General features: G+C 41.4%; 1 protein-coding gene across 1 annotated transcript; it reads left to right on the top strand.

Moving 5' to 3' along the window:
• Nucleotides 1–200: 200 nt before the first annotated feature.
• Nucleotides 201–23,506, top strand: LOC145396315 (uncharacterized). The gene is made up of 4 exons (XM_080269716.1): nucleotides 201–333; nucleotides 8,082–8,872; nucleotides 9,441–9,654; nucleotides 22,917–23,506. The coding sequence occupies exons 1-4, from the start codon at nucleotides 201–203 to the stop codon at nucleotides 23,504–23,506; spliced, it is 1,728 nt and encodes a 575-aa protein (XP_080125842.1).
• Nucleotides 23,507–23,706: the final 200 nt, after the last annotated feature.

Below are 23,706 nucleotides of genomic sequence, written 5' to 3'. Positions count from 1 at the left end.
AACACTGGTTTTCTCGCGCGAGCAACCAGCGCCGAGCGGCGCTGACCTGCGCCAAGAATTACACCATATAAACAAGTGTAAGCGTGCACAGAGGAAGCAGGCTCGAGCGTGTCGGCGCGGGCAGCCTGCTTCAACCAGCTTTCCTGATTCCCCTGGACCATTCTTGCCTGCTCAACTCGCGCGAGTGGACGTCTGGCAAGATGGACATTGAATTACTTATCAGCAAAGTATTTGAGAAACCATCATTGTGGGATAAGAGGAATAAGCTACACGCAAACAGGAATGTCGTTGACAAGCTGTGGGCAGAAATCAGCAAAGAACTAGACTGTGAAGGTAAGAATGTGTGTGTGTGTGTGTGTGTGTGTTCCTGTTTATGTGGGTTGGTAGTTGAAGCTTCATATATATATATTGTTACGGAACAGAGAAAGATAATGTACACTTTAAGTGAGAATACTAAAAATCACTACTGTCCCGTAAAGTTCCAGGTTCAAAACAAAAGAGTTAGGTAAAATTACAAGTTAAAGTTTAATGCTCAAACTAACAACAAAATATTCAGGACTCATAAGGATAATGTAATGGCAAAAAACAGGTTAAATATATGGTTAACTGCAATAGCCTCTATCAACACGAAACCAGCAAGAGCAAATTTATCTAAGTCAGCCCTGATAAAATGAGAATACACTGGGTAATGCTCAGCAAATGCAAGATATATTATTACAGATACAAAATATTATTAATAAGGGCTGACACCCAAAACACATGAATCCCAAAAACCTTACTAGGCCTAAAAATTAACACCTTGCGCTATACAGTACAAGAATAATGTAACAACACTCATACTCAAATTACACAGCTGCTAGATGGTTGGAGACTTCCTGAGCACTCACAATAATAACAACTGTACAGGGGAGGACAGAGATGTGAACAAAATGAGGAGTAGATCTAAGTGGCAATAATGCAGAGACTGAGCTCATTATATAGGGGCCGGCAGAGCTTGATACAACTTGTAAGAAGGACGCGCAAATGAAGCCCGAGGGGACAAAGAGTTGACACTACTGCTCTGAACAACAGAAAGAACGACTTACTCTACTATAACGGTAGAAGGGGGGACTGAGGTAGAACACGCTCGTGATCAAACATGCAGCATACTGTACGTTAGAATTACACAAAGGATGATGAAATCATAGGCTATGTAACACCTCCCCACAAAGAAAAAAGAAATTTATGAAGGAAATTTCTTATTACTCTAAAACAATCTGTCTAAAGTCTAGATAAGCAATCTGCAATAACATTTTCTTTCCCCTTGACATGTATGTCTAATGAATACTCCTGAAGAAGTAGACTCCATCTTGTCAATCTCTGATTTTTATCTTTAAACTTACTAAGGAATTTCAGTGGGTTATGATCGGTATAAATGACTATGGGGTCAAAACCAGAACACAAATAAAATGAAAAATGCTGTAAACCCAAAATCAAGGCCAAAAGCTCTTTCTCAATAGTTGAGTAGTTCTTTTGAGGTGGAGTAAACTTCTTACTGTAATAAGATACAGGGTGTTCAATACCCTGATCATCCTCTTGCAGCAAAACAGCCCCAGCTCCTGTATCACTTGCATGAACAGCCATCTTAAAAGGCTTAGCAAAATTTGGAGTAGCGAGCACTGGCTGACTTAATAGGATAGCTTTAAGTTTCTTGAAAGAGGATTCACAGTTATCGGTCCAGACAAATTTAACTCCCTTTTTCAGTAGGTCTGTAAGTGGTGATACAAGAATTGAAAAGTTAAGAACAAATCTCCTGTAATAACCTACCATTCCCAAAAATCTTTGTAGCTCTTTCCTACTTTTAGGTCTGGGAAGATCACTTATAACCTGAACCTTAGCTCCTGGTGGTGCAACATGTCCATCACCAATTACGTACCCAAGGTATTGAACTTTAGCTTGACCAAACTCACACTTTGATAAATTAGCTACAAGATTAGCCTGAACTAAACGCTCAAGAAATTTACTGACATGGCATAGGTGATCTTTGCAGTTGTCACTGAAGATTAATACATCATCAATATAAACAACACACCCTGCCAAACCCTCTGTTACAACATTCATGAGCTTCTGAAATGTGGCTGGTGCATTTTTCATACCATATGGCATTACAGAACATGCAAAAGTCTTTCCTAGTGTTACAAAACATGAGATCTCCCTAGCACGTTCAGTCATAGGTACTTGCCAGTATCCCTTTAACAAATCAAACTTACTTATGTACCTAGCCTTTCCGATCTTGTCTATGCAATCTTCCACACGAGGGAGAGGGTAAGTGTCTGTTTTGGTTATCTGATTAACACGTCTGTAGTCGATGCAAAGCCGCTGTGACCCACCTGGTTTAGGGACTATAGTGACAGGAGAACTCCACTCGCTCTGACAGGGCTCAATCATCTTGTGGTCCAACAGGTAGCCAAGCTCCTTCTGGATGAGAGGAACTTTCACTGGGTTCACACGGTAAGGAGGCAATTTAATTGGCTTTGCGTCTCCAACATCGACATCATGCATCAACACAGTGGTTCTTCCTGGAGTAGCACGGAACACTTGCGGGTACTCCTGCAGTAATGCCGAAAACTCCTGCCTTTCCTCGGGAGTTAGATGAGAAAGCTTAGTCTGGAGATCATTCATGATATCAGGATTCTTCCCCAAACTATCACTCAGGCTCATGCTGCATGGAAGAACTTCACTTGCATACTCGGGTGGAACAGCTACAGTGCAGACTGGGTTATTTTCTTCCCGTCTGTGATATAACTTTGGCATGTTGATGTGACAAAGTTGCTTGTTCTTTCTACGATCTGGTGTGACGGTGACATAGTTGACATCACTGAGTTTCTTCTCCACGAAATAAGGGCCACTAAACTTGGCTTCAAGAGGTTGCCCATGCACCGGTAGCAGAATCAAAACCTGATCTCCTGACTGAAAGTGGCGTAACCTGGACTTATCATACCAAGTCTTCATCTTCTCCTGAGCAGCTCCTAAATTCTCTCTCGCCAGCTGTAAAGCAGTGGACAGCCGTTCTTTGAACTTCATCACATACTCGAGCAGGTTGACGTCATCTTCCTCCGACAGCCAGCATTCCTTGAGTAACTTAAGGGGTCCTCTTACTTCATGGCCAAACAGTAGTTCAAAGGGTGAGAAGCCCAGTGATTCATTTGGAGATTCTCTTGCGGCAAATACAACAAATGGAAGACCTTTATCCCAGTCTTTCTGATATTCCAAACAGTATTTCTTGAGCATCGATTTCAGTGTTTGATGATATCTCTCCAACGCTCCTTGGGTCTGGGGATGGCAAGCTGAAGACGTGATCTGGGTGATGTCCAACTCTTTCAGAGACTGCTTGAAAACATTTGACATGAAATTACTTCCCCGGTCTGACTGTACCTCCTTGGGCAGACCAAACTTTGTGAAGAACCCTAGCATTTCTTTAACCACGTTCTTTGCTGAGATATTTCTAAGTGGAATGGCTTCAGGATAACGAGTAGCCATATCAATCAGGGTCAACACATAAGAAAATCCTGAAGAAGTCTTAGGAAGAGGGCCCACAATATCCACCAACACACGGGTGAAAGGCGCCTCAAAAGGAGGAATGGGAACTAGAGGTGCAACCTTTTCGGTCTGATTACACTTCCCCACAACTTGACAGGTGTGACAAGACTTACAATACCAGGAAACATCCCTGAAGATACCTGGCCAGTAGAAGTGTTTCAAAATGCATGCCACAGTCTTCCTCACTCCAAGGTGTCCTGCCAAACTGGAATCATGAGCCACTCTAATGATATCCTGCCTACAAACACGAGGGATGACAACTTGATGTACAACCTCCCATTCACAGTCGGCTGATGCTGTTGGGGGTCTCCACTTCCTCATAAGTACTCCTGACTTTATATAATAACAAGTAGAAGCACCGGCTGACTCTTCCTCACTGCAAGCAGAGTTAGCTAGACCTTTCAACTCAGGGTCAGCAACCTGCAACTCAACCAACTCTTGACGAGACAAATTATCAACACTACGGGGTACTGCCTCATCTGGTGAGTGGTCCAAATTAGCAAGAAAAGCATCAGCTAGGATAACATCATCATCATCATTATCATCTAAGTCACCAGTAACTTTAGACTTAGCCCTAGTGACAGCACATGCAGGGAACGCATCAGGGACATCACAATCCTGGGCCGCAGCCACTGGCTCACTAGACAACTGAGGAGCTGGACACACTTGACTTCCACCAATATCATTTCCAAGTAAGAAAGTTACACCTGACATTGGGAGTGTCTCAACCAACCCAACCATAACAGAACCATTAACAAAACCAGACTCTAAATTCACTCTTCACAGAGGGACAGAGAAGTAATTATTCCCTACACCTTGTAAGATTACAGTTTCATCAGAGGATTTAACATTAGAGCCTAGAACACTGGTCAGCATAAGGGATTGGCAAGCACCTGTATCACGATATATTTGAACTGATTTCCTGTCATTACTGTCCAGAGGACTGACAAAACCATCAGACAGGAAATTAGCACAAGAACTCTTGAGAGTGTCACCCACGTCACTGCTCAAAAGAGGAGCTCCATCATGAGAATTTAATTTACCCCTCAAAGCAGGTTCAGTTAACTCAGTTAAATAATTCTGGAAACTCTCAAGGGTGGACACTAGACCAATTGACTGAATATTTAAAGACTCCTTTTTGTTCACATCACGCTGTCTCCTGAAACATTTCTCCGTAGTATGACCAAGCTTACTACAATAAGTACATTTACTTTTCTGAAATCTAGAGGTGGAGCTGGTATTTACTTCCTGAGAAACATCATCTTTACCCTCTTTCCTGTTACCTGTACTCTGAGTAGAGGCAACGTACTTACTCTCAGCTTTCCTTTTTTCTGCTCGAATATCTCTTGTGAGTGAGAACATATTCATCAGCTAAAACTGCAACATCAGACAAATTGTCTATTCTTCTCTCATCAAGATATAGGCTTACATCTTTATAAATACACCTTTTGAAGTCCTCCAGCAAAATCATCTGCTTAAATTTACCGAAATCAGAATCCACATTCTTAGAATTTAACCACTGCTCTAACAGATCTTTGATTTTTGCATACTCAACATGGGATTGCTTATCTTGCTTATAAGTTGTCCTAAATTTTACTCTATAGGCTTCAGGAACAAGCTCATAGGCCTTAAGAATCAAGCTCTTAACTACATCATAATTATCAGATTGATCCTGAGGTAAAGATGCATAAGTTACTTGAGCTTTAGCGGTGAGAACAGTTTGAAGGAGTACTGGCCAATACTCCTTAGGCCAATTAAAACCTGTAGCTACCCTCTCAAACAACTGAAAATACTTTGTTAAATCAGATTCATTAAAAGGAGGGACAAGTTTAACATTTTTAGCCACATCAAAATCATCAGAGGTAGATGATCCAGTTCCACCTTGTTTCATGCGATACTCATGGTCTGCCTGAATCCTAGCAAGTTCAACTTGTGCCTCAGCCTCCTTAGCTTTTGCCTGAAATTCAGCCTCCTTAGCACGAGCCTCCTGCAGGGCTAGCTGTAACTTAGCTAATTCAATCTGCGTTTGCTCATTTGGAGGAGTTACATTAAGCAAGCTTTCATTAATCATGTCAACAATTTGATCTTTAGAATGATGAGAGCGAACAACAATTCCCAATTGTTGAGCAACAAGCTTAAGTTCATTCTTTGTTCTGTTTTCTACATCACACACTGTTTGCACATTTGACAAAAAATCTTTGGCTTCATCAAGTGTAGTAATAGTAGACATCATGAATAAATCACAGTCACAAAATATCAAGCAATATCCTTATGATAATATCCTGAATATCCTGATAAGAGGTCGCCAAATTTATGTTACGGAACAGAGAAAGATAATGTACACTTTAAGTGAGAATACTAAAAATCACTACTGTCCCGTAAAGTTCCAGGTTCAAAACAAAAGAGTTAGGTAAAATTACAAGTTAAAGTTTAATGCTCAAACTAACAACAAAACATTCAGGACTCTTAAGGATAATGTAATGGCAAAAAACAGGTTAAATATATGGTTAACTGCAATAGCCTCTATCAACACGAAACCAGCAAGAGTAAATTTATCTAAGTCAGCCCTGATAAAATGAAAATACACTGGGTAATGCTCAGTAAATGCAAGATATATTATTTCAGATACAAAATATTATTAATAAGGGCTGACACCCAAAACACATGAATCCCCAAAACCTTACTAGGCCTAAAAATTAACAACTTACGCTATACAGTACAAGAAAAATGTAACAACACTCATAGTCAAATTACACAGCTGCTAGATGGTTGGAGACTTCCTGAGCACTCACAATAATAACAACTGTACAGGGGAGGACAGAGATGTGAACAAAATGAGGAGTAGATCTAAGTGGCAATAATGCAGAGACTGAGCTCATTATATAGGGGCCGGCAGAGCTTGATACAACTTGTAAGAAGGACGCGCAAATGAAGCCAGAGGGGACAAAGAGTTGACACTCCTGCTCTGAACAACAGAAAGAACGACTTACTCTACTATAACGGTAGAAGGGGGGAGTGAGGTAGAACACGCTCGTGATCAAACATGCAGCATACTGTACGTTAGAATTACACAAAGGATGATGAAATCATAGGCTATATAACACTATATATATATATATATATATATATATATATATATATATATATATATATATATATATATATAAACACACTTGTTGACACTAGTGCCGTGAATTATAAAGATAAGTTAAACAAATATTTAGCAGTGATGAGCAATATCTTTTATTGTGTGTGTTTTAATAGTATTTACAAGTGCAGTTTGATTAGGTACGAGCAAAGGCAAAAGAAGCGAAGCCAACACACTTTTCAAATCTTGGTTTATACTTTATTTACAAAGGACCTACTCTATTTATTTTTGTCCTTGTATACTAAAGGATGATTCAGTAAGAATGATTTAAAAATTTCCCTAACATTCTTCGCTTCGTTGGATGGTCTTCCTGGACAGTGCATACGATTTTGTTTAGCAGACACAGCAGTCTCAGTCAGACTGTGCTTAATTCCCTCTCTGTCTATAATTGTGTTATGCAAAACACACATATACTTTACAATTTGATCAATCAAATCAACACTGATTTCAATACACTTTGACAGCAAACGACATTTGCTGTACAGAATACCAAAAGCACACTCGACAGTCTTCCTACATCTAGATAGGTGTTCGTTGAAGGTGCTGTCTTCAAAGGTCAGGTGACCTCCACCATACGGTGTTAGGAGAAAAGGTAAAAGTGGATAGGCCTCATCCCCCACTAACACCTACGGGGCTTTGACATGTGTATTTGGTAGGAAGGATGGTTCTGGAATTTCTAGTTTTTTCTCTGTCAAAACTCTGTACAGTTCTGAGGCTTGGAACGTACCACCATCACTGCTTTCCATAGCCCCCTACGTCAACAGTCGTAAACCTGTAATGTGCATCTGCAACAGCTTGAAGGACAATGGAAAAATATGTCTTGTAGTTATAGTACATTGATTCTGAATTCTGGGGACACTGAATACGAATATGTTATCCATCAATTGAGCCTAAGCAGTTAGGAAAATTCCAGATGCTGTAGAACTCTTCAGCGATCGACTTGAACGACTCCTCTGTTGGTACTGGCATGTGTTCCTGTTCCAGTTCTTCCCATAGTGCACGAACAGTCTCAGCAACAATCTTTTCCACCGTTGTTGAACCCATCCTAAACGTGAATGCAAGGGCACGGAACGATGATCTTGTTGCAAGATACCTGTAAATAATATAATGAGCAATATCAATAAATGATATCAAATAATAATGTTACCGTTGCTGTCAGCCTTGGGACTAAGTGTGAGGAGTGCATGTGTAGTAGCTATGCATGTGTGTGTTTGTGCATGTTGTCTCGTCTACCCTCCCCCTTCTTGCGTGATGGCGGTCCAGGATACGTACATATGTTTATATGTTGTTATTTATAATTCTGATATAAAGTTGTGCCTTTCTTTATCACTTCCCAAATCTTTGGTCTCTTCAGAGACACTGGTGAAAAAGAAATGGAAATATCTTCGGGACCAATTTCCTGCGGAGCTTAGGAAATTACCCCCAGCTCGATCAGGTGATGCTGTAGGTGACACTCAGACATCAAAGTGGCAGTATTTCCATTTATTGCATTTCCTGAAAGATGTCGTGAAACCTAGAGTTTCAACAGAAAATTTCTCAAGTCTGCTAGCAAGTGATGCTGCTGGAACCTCATTACCTGAATCACCTCAGCTAGGATATCAAATGGATGACATGGAGCCCCCCTTGGTTAGTGAGGAAAGTATGCCAGCCTCTCCACCCCATACTCAGGATACACCTGTGCACGAAGGTGAAGTAACAGACAAGCATAGACTTACTTCAGCTTCCTCGTATCCGAAGAAAAAAGGAGGTAACAAGCGCCTGAAAACAGAAGACTACTACCAGAGCCTCTTGGATATTCAGAGGCAAAAAATTCAGTATTTAATGGAAAAATCAAGTCGCAAACAGGATAATGATGATGACGAGGATCTAATGTTCTTCAAGAGCCTGTTACCTCATGTTAAAGGAATTCCAATTGCACAGAAGTTGACATTCAGAAGCCGTATACTAGAAATTGTACAGCAGTTTGCATATCAAGTTCCAATCACGTCTCTCCCTCCACATACCTATGGGTCCTCTGCCCCAGCTTCTGTTTCCTCTCTACAGGTATCTCCTCACTCCTACACCCACTCTCCTTTGGAACCTCACTCCTACACCCACTCTCCTTTGGAACCTCAAAATGTTCCCACTGATAGCTACAATACCTCTGTACTGTAGAATAGTAGTCTTCATACCTCATAAAGGTAAACAGAAGGATTTTTTTTTTTTGTGCTATTATTATATCAATTATATTTGTATCTATGCCCTGCTCAGTGTTAGTGTTTATCAGTACCACTAAGGTACAAACTGTATCTCAAAATAAAAGGAAAATTTTTTGGTTTCCAGAAATTTCATTATATTTATTTAGTACCACATTAAATTTATTTTGGAATTTGATTTCAGCTCACCTGAGAGTGATGACTAGTCTTTCTTCTGGTAGAATAGGCTGTCTGTGCCAGTTACACCATGTCTTTCCTAGGCGATGTTCAATTTTCTTCGGAATGTAGTCAAAAGTATCTTGGCTCATCCGTGTATACTCAAAAAATCATCTCGAGTCCCATTTAGGTTACTAAAAAGATGGTGATATTCTCCATACTGTTTTCTTTTGCGATTTATTTCATGTATTCCTCCCTTTTTCCTATTCAGTTTTGCATGAGTACTCTCGAGCAATATTAGCTCATCATCAGACGATGAGCTTGACATGTTTTCTACACAGCTGGTAAATCACAACTGACAGATAAACCTGCTACCATGTCCCTCCCCGCGCTGGTCGAAGCAGATTACCCGCATCCTTTGTGATCACCTACCAGCACCGGAAGCCAGCGTGGGTCCGCACCGGTCGGCGCTGGTTGCTTGCACGAGAAAACCAGCGTTCTCTGTGCATGCACCCTCGGTTTGTGCCTGGTTCCAGCACACCAGGAACGCATTCCGTCGGCAAACCATGATTTCAGGTACCGTGTGATACCCTTTTAAGTGGCACGAACAAGCACGGTACTTGGCCGCCCTTGTAGTTGTGGAAAAAATTATACGATGAGAGAAATGAAGTAAACCAGAGAAATAATTAGAAAGTATGATACGCAGTGTATCTGGCCAAGCAGTGCAGATAATGATGTTACCAAGATCAACTGTGTTTATACAAGGTGGAGAAATATTACATTATGGCAAAATGAAATCGTCTTACCTTATAGAAAGAACTGCTCTCATTTACCCCCAATTAAAGGTATAATGTTGTAGACAAAGTTCATATTAAATAATGATGATATTTCAAATTATTATATAAAAAAGTGGCTAGGAAGACGTGTGGGATGAACCGAGTGGGTATCAGTACTTCATGTAGTAAGTAGGCAGCGTCTGGTCACTGGTGGTAACTCAGGTGGTTACTCGCCTGTGTGGGAAAAGGTTGCTTACTGCAATGGTTTCCTTAATTCCGTAATGATCAGTAAGCAAAACAGTATTTAACATAGGTTCAGCATCTATGCAGCCGATACAGTAAAACTATTTTATGCTGTTTGTAGTATAATGGAGACATTCATTAAACAATCACTACATTAAGGCAGAGTTTACCAGTCATATAATACCGGTACCGTGTTACCCGGGAATATAGTGTTAGACATAGGTTTCCATTGAGCCTTAACCCGCCCCGTCCCGGAGACGTGAATTCACGTCCTCACATGATGTGCACTCATATCCCGAAGTAAATTAACGCGGCAACATTGCAAGGTCCCTAATTTGCACAATTTTCAATTTTCGCGAGTGATTTTTGGCACGTATACACAGGACACCTTCCTCTACAAGATGCCAGGCAGGGACAATACCTTACCCAGCATGACCTCCTCCCCCCCCATGCATGACCTTTTCTCAGCAATTCACCTGTTATCAGTGACCTGGCCAGTAAAGCCATGTCATGCCATGGTACGAAATTCAGGGCCAGAGTGATTCCCCAATCGATGACAATGTGGAGGACAAACATTAGAGGAAGAAACAGTCAGAAATGATGATCAGGTAATGTGGCAAAAAAAGGTCAGGAATGGTGATGAGTTAGTGAGTGAAACAATGCTTATAATGCCTATATTACCATTTGAAAACCAATATACTCTCGTACTACATATAAATTCGTACCAAATAAATAAATAAATACCGTTTATGAATGGTGTAGAATAATTATCCTCCCATAGAACTCGTTTTCTTTGCAGCCAGCCTGATAGAAAACCCTGTAAGGTAAGGAGGTACTCCTACCTGGATCGAGTATTTTAAACCTCAGGTGAGGGATTTCTCTATGAAGTTTCGATGTTTCTTACCAAAAGCGGATGTTTGAGCCAGAAAAAAAAGGTCCAAAAATGTTGGGACTGGTGCGTACCACTGCCCAGAAAACGTCGGGATGGGGCGGGTTAAATTTCATGAATTATGTGTGTGTGTGTGTGTGTGTGTGTGTGTGTGTGTGTGTGTGTACAATTCGTTCCACTGTCTTCAGCTATGGTAAGACTGGCAGGCCCAAGTAGCTGCAGACCTCTGTGAGAGAGAAAGTGTTATTCTGATAAGTTAATTTCCGTTCTGCTTACCATTTTTACACATTTTCTTATCCAGGAAAGTCTGGGTTAGGTAAGGTTAGGTTTGCTTTCTTAATATCAGGTTAGGATAGTTTGTCAGTAAATTAGGTTAATCTGTTAGGTTAGGTTAGGTTTGTTTTTTAATATCAAGTTACAGGATGGCTTGTTAGTCAGGCTAATCTGTTAAGGTTGGCTGGTTTACGATAGGCTAGATTAGGCTGGATTAAATTAGGAAATAGACGTCCACACAGAAGCTGTGGAATGTGTCCGAGTCGCCCGGCACGAACTTTGAGATATACTATGGTCGTACCATTCTTAATTGGCGGTTTGGCTGGGGCACGAACCTCTGTACAGTGGTGCCACGTTTTCCATACTCGCGATGCCTCTCTCTCTCTCTCTCTCTCTCTCTCTCTCTCTCTCCTGGGGGGATGTGCATCACCCTAGGGGATTTTGTTTCTTTTATGTGTCTTATAAACTTGTGCTTTTATTTCTTTATTTTGTTTTTTATTATATTATTGTTTTACATATGGTGCCAGATGACCTCAGTGTTGCGGCGCCTTGATTTGTTTTCATTGAATCATTCTCGCCCTCCTTCCTTCCCTCCCTTCATCTTTCCCTCAGCTTGACAATGCACTCAACTCTCCCCCTGCCTGCCTTCTCTCTCTCTCTCTCTCTCCTGGGGGGAGATGTGAGTCACCCTTGGATATTTTGTTTCTTTTATGAGTGACTTATAAACCTGTGCTTTCATTTCTTTATTTTGTTTTTATTATATCTAATTATATTTAAAAATATTATTGTTTTACATATGGCGCCAGATGACCTCGTTGTTGTGGCGCCATGATTTGTTTTCATTCAGTCACTCTCTCCTTCGTTCCCTCCCTTCCCCCATCGCTCACTCAGCTGCACTCAACACTGCCCCTGGTCTGCCTTCCCCCCCCCTTCTCTCTCTCTCTCTCTCTCTCTCTCTCTCTCTCTCTCTCTCTCTCTCTCTCTCTCTCGTGTGTGGTATTTTAGGATACATTTTGGTTATTTTCTTTTACGTTATAATGTACATATTGTAAACTTGACTTTATTTCCACACCACCCAGGAGGTAAAAGTCTTGGCGCATTGTTTTTTTAAGAGGTGTCCCCAAACAGGCCTGTTCCTCTATCCCTCACAGATGACCAGGTCGGACTGGGTGTGTGTGTGTTGCCGCTCACGAGGGTTTAATGTATATATATATTTTTTTTACTAAGAAATTGGCATATTTTTGCTTATATTCCTGCACATTATCTTATAATCGTAATTGTGACATTATTACCAACCCCAGAAATACGGTAACGGCCAATAAAAGTACTTTTTTTAAAATCAACACCGTAAAATAATTATGCCACGTTTCTGTATTGCCGTATAAATATTTTATGCATAATAAGTTTACTGTTCTTTCATATATTATAATACACACGTTACCAATATATTCTTATGTGTTTATCTTATTGTGATGCCTGTTACATATATCAGAGCCGTTCACATAGTGGATATGGAACACGTGGCAACACTGTACAGAGGTTCGTGCCCCACCCAAACCGCCACTTAAGAATGGTACCACCATAGTAATATTTCACACCTTAATGCTGTTGGAGATCTGCCCAAATGGCGATAGTAGCCCACAGAGATCTCCCCAAACAGCGAGAGAAGCCCACAGAGATCTCCCCAGATGGCAACAGTAGCCTACAGAGATCTTCCCAAATGGCGATAGTAGCCTACAGAGATCTTCCCAAATGGCAACAGTAGCCTACAGAGATCTTCCCAAATGGCGATAGTAGCCTACAGAGATCTTCCCAAATGGCGATAGTAGCCTACAGATCTCCCCAGATGGCGATAGTAGTCTACAGAGATCTTCCCAAACGGTGAGGGATACTTTTTTACACCCCAACCTGTACTGTAGTAGCATACAGAGATCTTCCCAAATGGTGAAGGATAGTTTCTTACAGCCCAAGCTGAATATTTCTTAAGTGAATTTCGGTGAAGTAAGTTGTCCTCATTCTTACTCGGGGAAAAAAAATAAAATAAAAAAAAACAAAGGAGGGGGAGAGGGTTTCTCATCATGGTAAGAGAAAATTTAGCTTGTAATGCCAAAATAGTATACAAAATATAAATCTGTCTCCGGTGTCGTATGCACAAAGTGACTTTATGCAGGATGTTACTGTTCCGCTAAGTGTGCATGTACCGAGTGCCCTTTTTAGTCGCTGTGCTGAAAGTATCTGCATGTTATCTCAAGTACTGTGCCATTTACCAACAACATTTTATGAAATATATGTGTCATGGAGATAGCTGGATGTCTTTTCGACCTATATGTAACTATAGGTCGATATATCGATATAAATAAATAAATATACATATGTATGTTGCAGGCAGGCAGACTGTGAAATCAGTCATTTCGTGAAGTAAGGTTAGTTTAATATAGGTTTATTTAGGTTAGGTTGATGTAGGATAAGGTTAGGTTAGGTTAGATTAATTATGGCTAAATAGAGAAGGGAACGGTTGGACAAAATTAGAAATGAACATATTAGAGGGACAGCGCACGTAAGTCAGTTTGGGGACAAAGCTAGAGGCGAGACTGAGATGGTTTGGACATGTGCGGAGGAGGGATGAGGAGTATGTCGGGAGGAGGATGCTGGAAATGGAGTTACCAGGCAGGAGAAAGAGAGAATGTTTATGGATATAGTGAAGGAAGACATGCAGGTGGTAGGTGTAAGAGAAGAAGATGCAGAAGACAGTAAGATGGAGACACTGTGGCGACCCCTAAAGGGAAAGCCGGAAGGAGAGGAAGAAGAAAAAGAGAAAGGAACGGTAACTTCCTAAAGTCACTCCGCGCAAATGACACAGGGAATGCATTTTTTTTTTTTTTTTATGAGAGGAAGAAGGAACCAAAGGCCGCGAGCCCGCAATTATTGTTCCTTCCAAGAGAAAAATAAAATACAAGAGAGAGCCAAATTCAAGATATGATCATTTCAAGATGCCTGGACACACTGCTTTTGAAAGACTGGAGATCATAGGAAGCAGGAAATATAGACAGAGGGAGACAGTTCCAGAGTTGACATGTTACATAAATGAAGGACTGAGAGTAACGGTTAACTTTTGCATTAGAGAGTTGGACAGAAAAGGGATGAGAGCTTGCTGCTAGACGGGTGCTACGCGCCCGTCGTAGAGGTGGATGCATGCAGACAGTTCAGAGGACCATTGAAGTAGCGCAAGAAAAGAGATTAAGATGCAACAGTGCGACAAAGAGACAGAGGTTGAAGGGAGTCAGTAAGAGGAGGAGAGTTAATGAGACGAAAAGCCTTTGACTCCACCCTATTGAGAAGGGCTGTACGTGGGGAGCCTCCCCACACATGAGTATTGTACTCCACACAGGGATGAATAAAACCCCTGTATAGAGTCAACAGTTGTGCAGGGGTAAAGAAGGAACGGAGTCGGTTTAGCACACCTAATCTCTTGGAAACAGATTTTACAAGAGATGTAATATGATCTTTCCAAGATAAGTCCCGAGTAAATGAAACCCCAAGCATGTATCTCAGTAGTTTCTGCAGGATGGACAATGACATTAGAATCCTTCCCTGTCTTGCGCTCTTTCGTCAAAAACAATTCTTGTGTACCAGTGGAAAATTGCCATTGCTGTTATCTGTTTTGGAGGGAAGGACAAAGAAGGAAAGGAGAAGAAACCTCTTATGTGTCCAGTTCTTCCTGTAGAAACAAATCACAGTTACGACATTCACTCAATCGTGAATATGTTCCCGTATCCTATCCCAGGTTCAGTAGTGCCGCCACGTGAGGGCGTCCTTCTCCAGCACCCCTTACCTGAAACATTGTCAGAAGTAAGATGGTGAGATGTCAAGTAATACTGGATCTCAAGAGAAGAAAAGAAGAAGAAGAAGAAGAAAAAGGAGAGGATAATTCGAAAAGAAAAGTGCAAATCTTGTGGCAGTGAGAAATAAGGCAGCCAAGTTTAGTGTGACAGTTTAAATAAATTCAGTTGATGGATGAAGTAGATACCCACGCAGAGCAATGTGTTAAATCTTAACGAGAATAGTAAATAAAGCAACTCTAAAAACAGGAAGTTAGAAAACCCGAAGGAACGCCAGCAAACTCTCAAAGGACACAGAGAAATTTTTATAATATATACTCCGGCTGCAAGGACAATGAAAGATCACATTAAGGTACCTGAATGAAAGAAAGCCATGAATAATAAGAAGAATTACTAGGCTATATCCAGAAGTTTAATTAGTACAGAGGCGAAGAAAATTTAAAGAATAGGGGAATCCTGAAATCATCCAATGAATCAATAAAGGAATAAACCAAATATTATTACTGAGAAACTGGTGGAGAAAACAAAAGAGATGAAGTTGTTAAAAGAGCACTTGACCTTGCTGCGCCTGACTCTACTGCACCTGACCCTGTTGCACCTGACCCTGTTGCACCTGACCTTGCAATCAGAATCATTGTCGAAGAGTCAGTACATCATGGAGAAATTGATACAGTAATAGCCAGGATTATATCAGTAGTAGTAAAGATGACAGAGATAAATAAAGAGGGACTAAGGTAGAAGGTGGCGATATCTCACCTCTGTTTCTTATTAAGGATGGAGGTTATTAATGTATTATATGGTGAGGCAAAACTGTTTTCACGAAAGGGTTTGAAACCATAGTAGTAGGAATGCCATGGAAAAGTCCTACATGTTCTGCTTTAAAAAAAAAAAAAGTAACATTTAAGACAAAGAACTGTTGTCTAATTAACCTTTATCTTGCTATGTGCAGACCTTAAAAAAAAAAAAAGTAACAATTAGAATCAGCCAAGCGAACATGCAGGATTTCGTACTGGTTTCTGGACAACATGAAATATTCAGGTTGTTACTGAACTGACTAAAATAACTTTAGCATACAAAAAACCATTGCGCAGTACCCGGTACATTTTTTGAACGTGAGAAAGCATTTGAATTAGTTAGTGATGGCAAATTCAATGGCAAGGTATAGAAGAAAGTCATTTTTAAGATATCACCCTTCACATAAAAATAATTAACCCCTATTTTGCCATAACGCCTTATATATTGTACTTCTTCTGTCACCAGCGGATTATACTCACCTTAGTCTTCAGTGATCCTTAGTTCTTTTGGCTCCAGCCCCCCCAGGTTCAACTCTAAGTCAGACTGATATCCCCTCTCTAATATTATTCCTTTCAATTTCAGTTTCCAGTAAAAAAGAGAAAATAGAATGGTTTGTAAACAAACAACTGAATTCTATGGTTTCTTTTATTTTTGTTGTTTGTTCGTAGTTGTCAGTTAGTGGTAATTCCCATACACAGAATTGTTCTTACCCCCTGGGGGTAGGGGGGTTTTCAAGAATACTCCCCCAGTATCCCTGCTTGTCGTAAAAGGCGACTAAAAGGGTTGGCGGAGGGTTAGTGCCCCTCCCCGGAAAACAACTAACTAAAAAAACAAACAAGAAGCCTCGGACAAGGACTGACCAAACGTTGACGACCCAGGACCGGACAAAGGACTTGGTAATGTGTACATGGAATGTAAGAGGAGCGAATGATGAGGTGAAAGAGAGAGAGATTGTCCAGGTGCTTGAGGATGCGAAAGTGGATGTATGTGGAATAACTGAAACAAAATGGAGAGGAGAAAGTGTGAGAGAATGGGAGTATGGATGGGGTATATGTGCAGGAGTAGATGAGAATGAGAGGGCAAAGGAAGGAGTGTGTATAGTTGTGAGTAAAAGATGGAAGAAGAGCATAAGACAGTATGGATCAGTTGGGTCAAGGATTGTGTGGGTAAAGTTGAAAGTTGGAATACAAATGTGGGCGATTGTGTGTGTGTATGCGCCAACGCAAGATCGTGCTAGAAGAGTGAGAGAAGAGTTCTGGACAAATGTGGAAGTGTGCATGGAAAAGTTTGGAAGGAATGAGAGAGTGTTTTTGATCGGTGATATGAATGGTAAAGTTGGTAATGTGAAGGTGGATGGAATAGTTGGTGAGTGGGGTGTGCCTGCTGAGATAGATGAGAATGGGAGTGCGTTAGTGGACATCTGTGCTGGGAGGGGGTTGGTAATAGCCAATACCCTCTTCAGGCATAAAATGATCCACAGGTATACATGGCGAGTGATGAGAAGGGTGGGTGGTGAACTGAATGAAAGGAAGGCAATGATTGATTATGTGTGTGTGGATGAAAGGATGCGAAGATGTATATTGGATGCAAGAGTTTATAGAGGTTGGGGGAGTGGCCTTTCTGACCACTACTTGGTGGTGGCCAGAATTAGGATGCAAGTAAGATGGAGGAATAGAAGAAGGGAAAGACGAGAGGAAGGAGTAGTTGCAAGGAGAGTGGAAAGGTTACAAGAGGATGAGAAAAAGGCAGAGTATAAGAGAGAAGTGGAGGAACGATTGGGCAAATATGAATTGGAGCAGATGGGAGACGTGGAAGGTGTGTGTAAGATATTTACAGAAGAAATATGTGCAGCATGTGATGTGGTGTGTGGAAGGAAGAGAAGACGGAGGGGTGCAAGGAACAGCGTGGTGGACTGAAGAGGTGAAACAGGCTGTGGCACAAAAGAAGAAAGCATACAATGAATGGATGAGAAATAGGGGCGTGGAAGAAGTTGAGAGGCAGAAGAGAGAGTTATATGTGGAAAGGAAGAGAGGTGAAAAGATTAGTAAGAGAGAGTAAGAAGAGAGTGGATCAGGAATTTGGAAGGAATTTGAGTGTAAAGTGGAGGGACTGTAAGAAAATGTTCTGGAGAGAAGTGAAAAGAGTAAGACAGGGTGGAAGTGAAGTTAGCAGGGGAGTGAAAGATAAACATGGTAGATTACTAGTGGAGAAGGGAGAAAAAGTGAGCAGATGGAGAGAACACTTTAAGGAATTGTTGAACGTAGAGGATGGAAGTAATGCGAGTATAAGTGGCTGGGGAATGGCTGGGAGAAGGAGGGAGGTGAGAAGACAGGTAGAAATCAGTAGGATAGAGGTTGTGGAAGCAATGAAGAAAGTTAAATCAGGGAAAGCCCCAGGAATTGATGGAGTGTGTGGTGAGATGCTGAAGCATGGGGGAGAGATAGTAGTAGAATGGATGTGGAAGATGTGCAGATTGGCCTGGGAGGAAGGTAGAGTCCCGGAGGATTGGAAGTCAGGTATAATTATTCCCTTGTACAAAGGAAAAGGGGAAAAAAGAAGTGTGTGGTAATCATAGGGGCATTTGTCTTCTTAGTATAATAGGAAAAGTGTATGGTAGGATACTTATAGACAGAGTTAGAGAAAGAACAGAGAAATTAGTTGGAGAAGAACAGGGAGGCTTTAGGAAGGGAAGAGGTTGTGTAGATCAGATATTCATTCTTAGATCTTTAGTGGAAAAGTTTCTAGAGAAGGGAAAGAAGTTGTATGCGGCTTTCATGGATTTGGAGAAAGCATATGACAGGGTGGATAGACAAGGATTGTGGAAAGTGTTAAGAATATATGGAGTAGATGGGAAGTTGTTGAATGCTGTGAAGAGTATGTATGATGGTGCTAAGGCTGCAGTGCGTGTGGATGGTGAACTAAGTGAATTTTTCTCTTTGAAAGTTGGTTTGAAACAGGGATGTGTCATGTCTCCATGGTTGTTCAATCTGTACATGGATGGGGTAATAAAAGAGGTACAAGGTAGGGTAGTGGATGTTGGAGTGGCCCTGGTGAGAGAGGATAGTGTTTGGAAACTCCCTGTACTGTTGTTTGCAGATGATACTGTGTTGTTGAGTGAAGATGAAGGGGAGCTGCAAGGCTTGGTGGATGAGTTTGAGAGAGTGTGTAAGAGACGGAACCTAAAGGTGAATGTAGGGAAGAGTAAAGTGATGGTCTTTGAGAGAGGTGAAGTCAGTGAATGTATAGCGAGGTTGGATGGTGAGGAATTGGAAAATGTGAGTACGTTTAAGTATTTGGGTAGTGTGATGAGTAAGGATGGAGGTTTGGAGGGTGAAGTGCTTGAAAGGGTACAGCAGGGAAGGAAGGTTGCTGGTTCCTTGAAAGCAGTGATAAGAAACAGGGAAGTGAGCATGGAAGTAAAAAAGTTACTACATGACAGTATTGTGATACCAACTCTAACGTACGGAAGTGAAGCTTGGACGTTGTTGGAAGGACACAAGTCAAGAGTGAGAGCAGTGGAAATGAGTTATTTAAGAGGAGCTTGTGGAGTCACGTGGAGAGACAGGCTGACGAATGAGGATATAAAGGAGCGTTGTGGTGTTGATGTGGATGTGATAGGAAGCGTTGTGAGGAACACACTGAGGTGGTTTGGCCATGTGGAGAGGATGGAGGGTGAAAGACTGACGAAGAGAGTGTATGTGAGTGAGGTGGAGGGTGGAAGAGGGAGGGGGAGACCGAGGATGAGATGGAGGGATGGGGTGGAGAGGTATATGAGAGAGGGGGGTGTGAGTTGGGAGCAGGGTAGTGAAATGGCGGGGGACAGGGCGACTTGGAGGCGATTTGTTTGTGGCCACCCCAAACGGGATTGAGGCGTCTGGCAATAGATAGATAGATAGATAGATAGAATTGTTCTTCTTGGTTTTCAGGATGCCTTTCTGCCTACCCCCAGGAACCCATTTCTGTACGCCTGTGGGGGTATCGAAACACTACTTTAAGAACACCTGGTTTAGAAAGAGTTATGTAAAAGTTGTAAACGTTAGGGAAAATAGTTATTATTGTTCTTTTGGACTATTAGGCTAAGCTGAATAAAACGGTCTCCCTCTGGGAACTCACACACACACACACACACACACACACACACACACACACACACACACACACACACACACACACACACACACACACACACACACACACACACACACACACACACCATCGTACTGAATGGATTAGGGGACCCTCTTCTGTCTCTAAAATTTCTACCTTATCTTTTTGCACTTCTAACGTTCATGTTAACAGATTTCCACTGAGTGACTGCTTATCTTTGGGTGTATCAGTTTTACATGAAGTTGGCCATGTCATGCAAAGAAATCAGGATGCATGATAAATACTGAAAGTAGCTTGAAGTCAGGCCCCCCTGACTCACTCACAACAAACGAGTAATGACCCTGCATTACCAGAAATGGAATAACAGAGATAATTGAGTTATTTCGACAATGAGATGGTTAGGGCCACAGATAAACGCTCCTAGGCTCCCATGACTTCGTTTAGCGTAAAATAAATCGTATGGAGTTATATGAAATGAAATACTAAAGAAAACATGACCAGGAAAAAAAAAAACAATACCAGGCAAGTACCACATTTTAGCTTCCTATATATTCCTTTCCTTTGGCCTATGAGAGATTTTAATCTGTTGTTTAACGATCTCGATTCAGAAATATTTGTTCTAAACGGTTTTGAAGGGATATATCTATCTTGGTCTCCGTGTATTATATTTACTAACAAGGCAACTTCTTTGGAAAATGTTTCTTTGGTCTTCCTTTCCTCAACTGCTCTCCATCTTCTTCCCCTCAGCTGCCTGGCTGGTATAATCATTACACTTGTTGTAATTGCTGATGACATTATTATTTCGACTACAGTGTTATTATTTTGGTGTCTCGGGTTATTTTGATTTAGTTGTTTTGTGTGTATTTTATATAGTGTCTCTCTGTCTGGCTTGCCCTTTTTCATTCTTTCTTTTTCTTTCTCTCCTTTTCTTCCTTTCTTCTCTCTTCGTTTTCCTTCTTTCTCTGTCTGTTTGTATGTTTTTATCTAACTGTCTGTCTGTCTGTCTACCTACCTTTCTATCTATCTATCTATCTATCTATCTATATTCTACATACACGATACTAGAGCAACATTTGCTATCGAATCCTGCTTCCATACAAGGAGAAAATCCATCATGCATCCTTCAGATAAGTCTTGTAGGCTACAGCTTTTACAACACAAAGTAATACTGTAATTATCCGTCCCCGCCCAGGAGGGGCTCGGGCACGAGTATTGTTTTCACTCGGTTTGTTTTTTTGTTTGTTTGTTTGTCTGTTAACAACTTTCCACGAAAACTATTAGTGCGATTTTGACTAAAATTACCAGGTTGATGGGGTATGACCCTCTGACCACCTGGTTAAATTTTGGGCCAAATTGGGCCAAGGCCCAGCCTGTAGGCCCCCAAAATGTATATATATATATATATATATATATATATATATATATATATATATATATACATATGTGTGTGTGTGTGTATGGATGGATGGATGTATTAATATCGTACTTTCGTCATAACTTCTTTCAAACTTACCGTATCGTCATGAAACCAAAACCTAAATGTGCATCTTTCAGATGTGCATCCTATAAATTGCCTCATTACATCAAGGGGGACACTGCCCAGTTAGCGGTAGGGGGGTCAGTGTCAGGTGGGTCGGGCCAAAAATTTCAAATGGACATAAAATCGTCAAATTTCACCCTATTTACTCCAAATTTGATATGCGACCTCTATGACTAGATATCCTGTTGTGTTTATACGTCAGCACTAAAATGACTGCAGGGAATTTGCTTTGCCTTGGCACCGCTTCTTGTTTGTATATAATAATGAAGATTCTTTATTATAATTGATGACGAAAGCAAAAATTATCACCAAGAATTCATTTAAGATCCAGGGAGCAATACATGTAAATTTCAGGGAGCAATACAGGTGAGGTTCAGATACCAATACAGATGAGGTTCAGATACCAATACAGGTGAGGTTCAAGGAACAATACAGGTAGGGTTCAAGGAGCAATACAGGTAAGGTTTAAGGAGCAATACAGGTAAGGTTTAGGGAACAATACAGGTAAGGTTTAAGGAGCAATACAGGTATGGCCCAGAAAGGAATATAGATAGATGGAGAGATAATAGGCCATTTATATTTTGGTGAATGTTTTTCTAGCTCCCTTCTCACTCAGACTTGGCCCAAATCTGACATCTCCCCATCTTGAATGCTGGATTGCAATAATGGATTAGCACCAGATTATGATGCTCGTCACGAAGAAGTGCTATGGAAAGGAAGAGGAGTCGGTGCTAGTTACAAAGAGGTGCTATGGAAGGGGTGTGGACCATTGGCTTCATTTCTGCCACTGAGCTATGTGAATCAAGATGCAAAAGACGAAAATCTGGGTCAGCTTAAGGTAAAATGGGCATTGGTACTTTGTGTGTGTGTGTGTGTGTGTGTGTGTGTGTGTGTGTGTGTTTTATGTAACAGGCTGAATTTGCCACTATACCGATATTACCCTAACTTGGCCTAAATTTGCCATCTCACCATCGTGAATGCTGAGTGGCAATATTGAATTAGCACTTGAACATGACGCTAGTCACGAAGAATTGCTATGAAAAGGACGTATAGTGGTAGTGTTGTCTTTTTCTGTCAGTGAGCTATGTGAAATAAGCTGCAAAAGAACGAAAATCTGGGCCACATTAGAGTAAGAGGAATATTGTACCCACAACTCTGCACTCTCACTCACACCAACATCATCAGTGCCCCCCTTCATTAATTCTAAAGCAAAATATTGTTCCTTTTGGTGCTTGGTTTTCCTCAACCCCTCCTTGCTCTCAGGAAGCCCCGCATAAGCCCCCTCCCCCCCCCAAAAAAAAAAAATACTGGAGCCGCTACTGCACAACACGTCATCACCTCACATCTTGCCTGTTTTGCACCTGACCCTGCTGCAGCTGACCTTGCTGCAGCTGACCTTGCTGCAGCTGACCTTGCTGCTCCTGACCTTGCTGTGCCTGACTTTGCTGCACCTGACCTTGCTGCACCTAACCATGCTGTGCCTGACCTTGCTGTACCTGACCTTGTTGCACTTGACTCTGCTACACCTAACCATGCTGCAGCTAACACTGCTGAACATGACCTTGTTGCACCTGACCCTGCTGCACCTGACCTTGTTGCACCTGACCTTGTTGCACCTGATCTTGTTGCACTCGACCTTGTTGCACCTGATCTTGTTGCACCTAACCTTGTTGCACCTGACCTTGTTGCACCTGATCTTGTTGCACCTGACCTTGTTGCACCTGACCTTGTTGCACTTAACCTTGTTGCACCTGATCTTGTTGCACTTAACCTTGTTGCACCTGACCTTGCTGTGCCTGAACTTGCTGCACCTGACCTTGCTGCACCTAATCATGCTGTGCCTGACCTTGTTGCACTTGACTCTGCTACACCTGATCCTGCTGCAGCTAACACTGCTGCACCTGACCTTGTTGCATCTGACCTTGTTGCACCTGACCTTGCTGTGCCTTACACTTATCCCAAATAACTCCTTATCAGCCATGCCCGTATTTCCGTCGGTTAAGTAGGCTCCCTAACACCTCTACCTTGGCGATTTATTTTTGGATATGGCTAGTTAACATTCGTTTGCACGTTATCTATGCAGAGTATGATTTATGTAACACGAAGAAGGACAGCAAGGTGTAATAAGCAACGTAAGTCGTTTAGAACAAGGTGTTAGGGAGCTTC

This window comes from Coenobita brevimanus, chromosome 36 (assembly GCF_032717465.1).
Source record: "Coenobita brevimanus isolate Jiangsu-jjx chromosome 36, ASM3271746v2, whole genome shotgun sequence".
NCBI classification, from domain to species: Eukaryota; Metazoa; Arthropoda; class Malacostraca; order Decapoda; family Coenobitidae; genus Coenobita; species Coenobita brevimanus.
The sequence above is the reverse complement of the archived record's forward strand: the minus strand, read 5'-3'. Positions and strand labels throughout refer to the sequence as shown.

Bases quoted from the DNA above. Each gene is read 5' to 3' on its own strand.
- LOC145396315 (XM_080269716.1), top strand. From the start codon at position 201: ATGGACATTGAATTACTTATCAGCAAAGTATTTGAGAAACCATCATTG. The intron at 334-8,081 runs GTAAGAATGTGT...TGGTCTCTTCAG, and splicing joins CAAAGAACTAGACTGTGAAG to AGACACTGGTGAAAAAGAAA. The intron at 9,655-22,916 runs GTACCGTGTGAT...ACCCTGCTGCAG, and splicing joins TCGGCAAACCATGATTTCAG to CTGACCTTGCTGCAGCTGAC.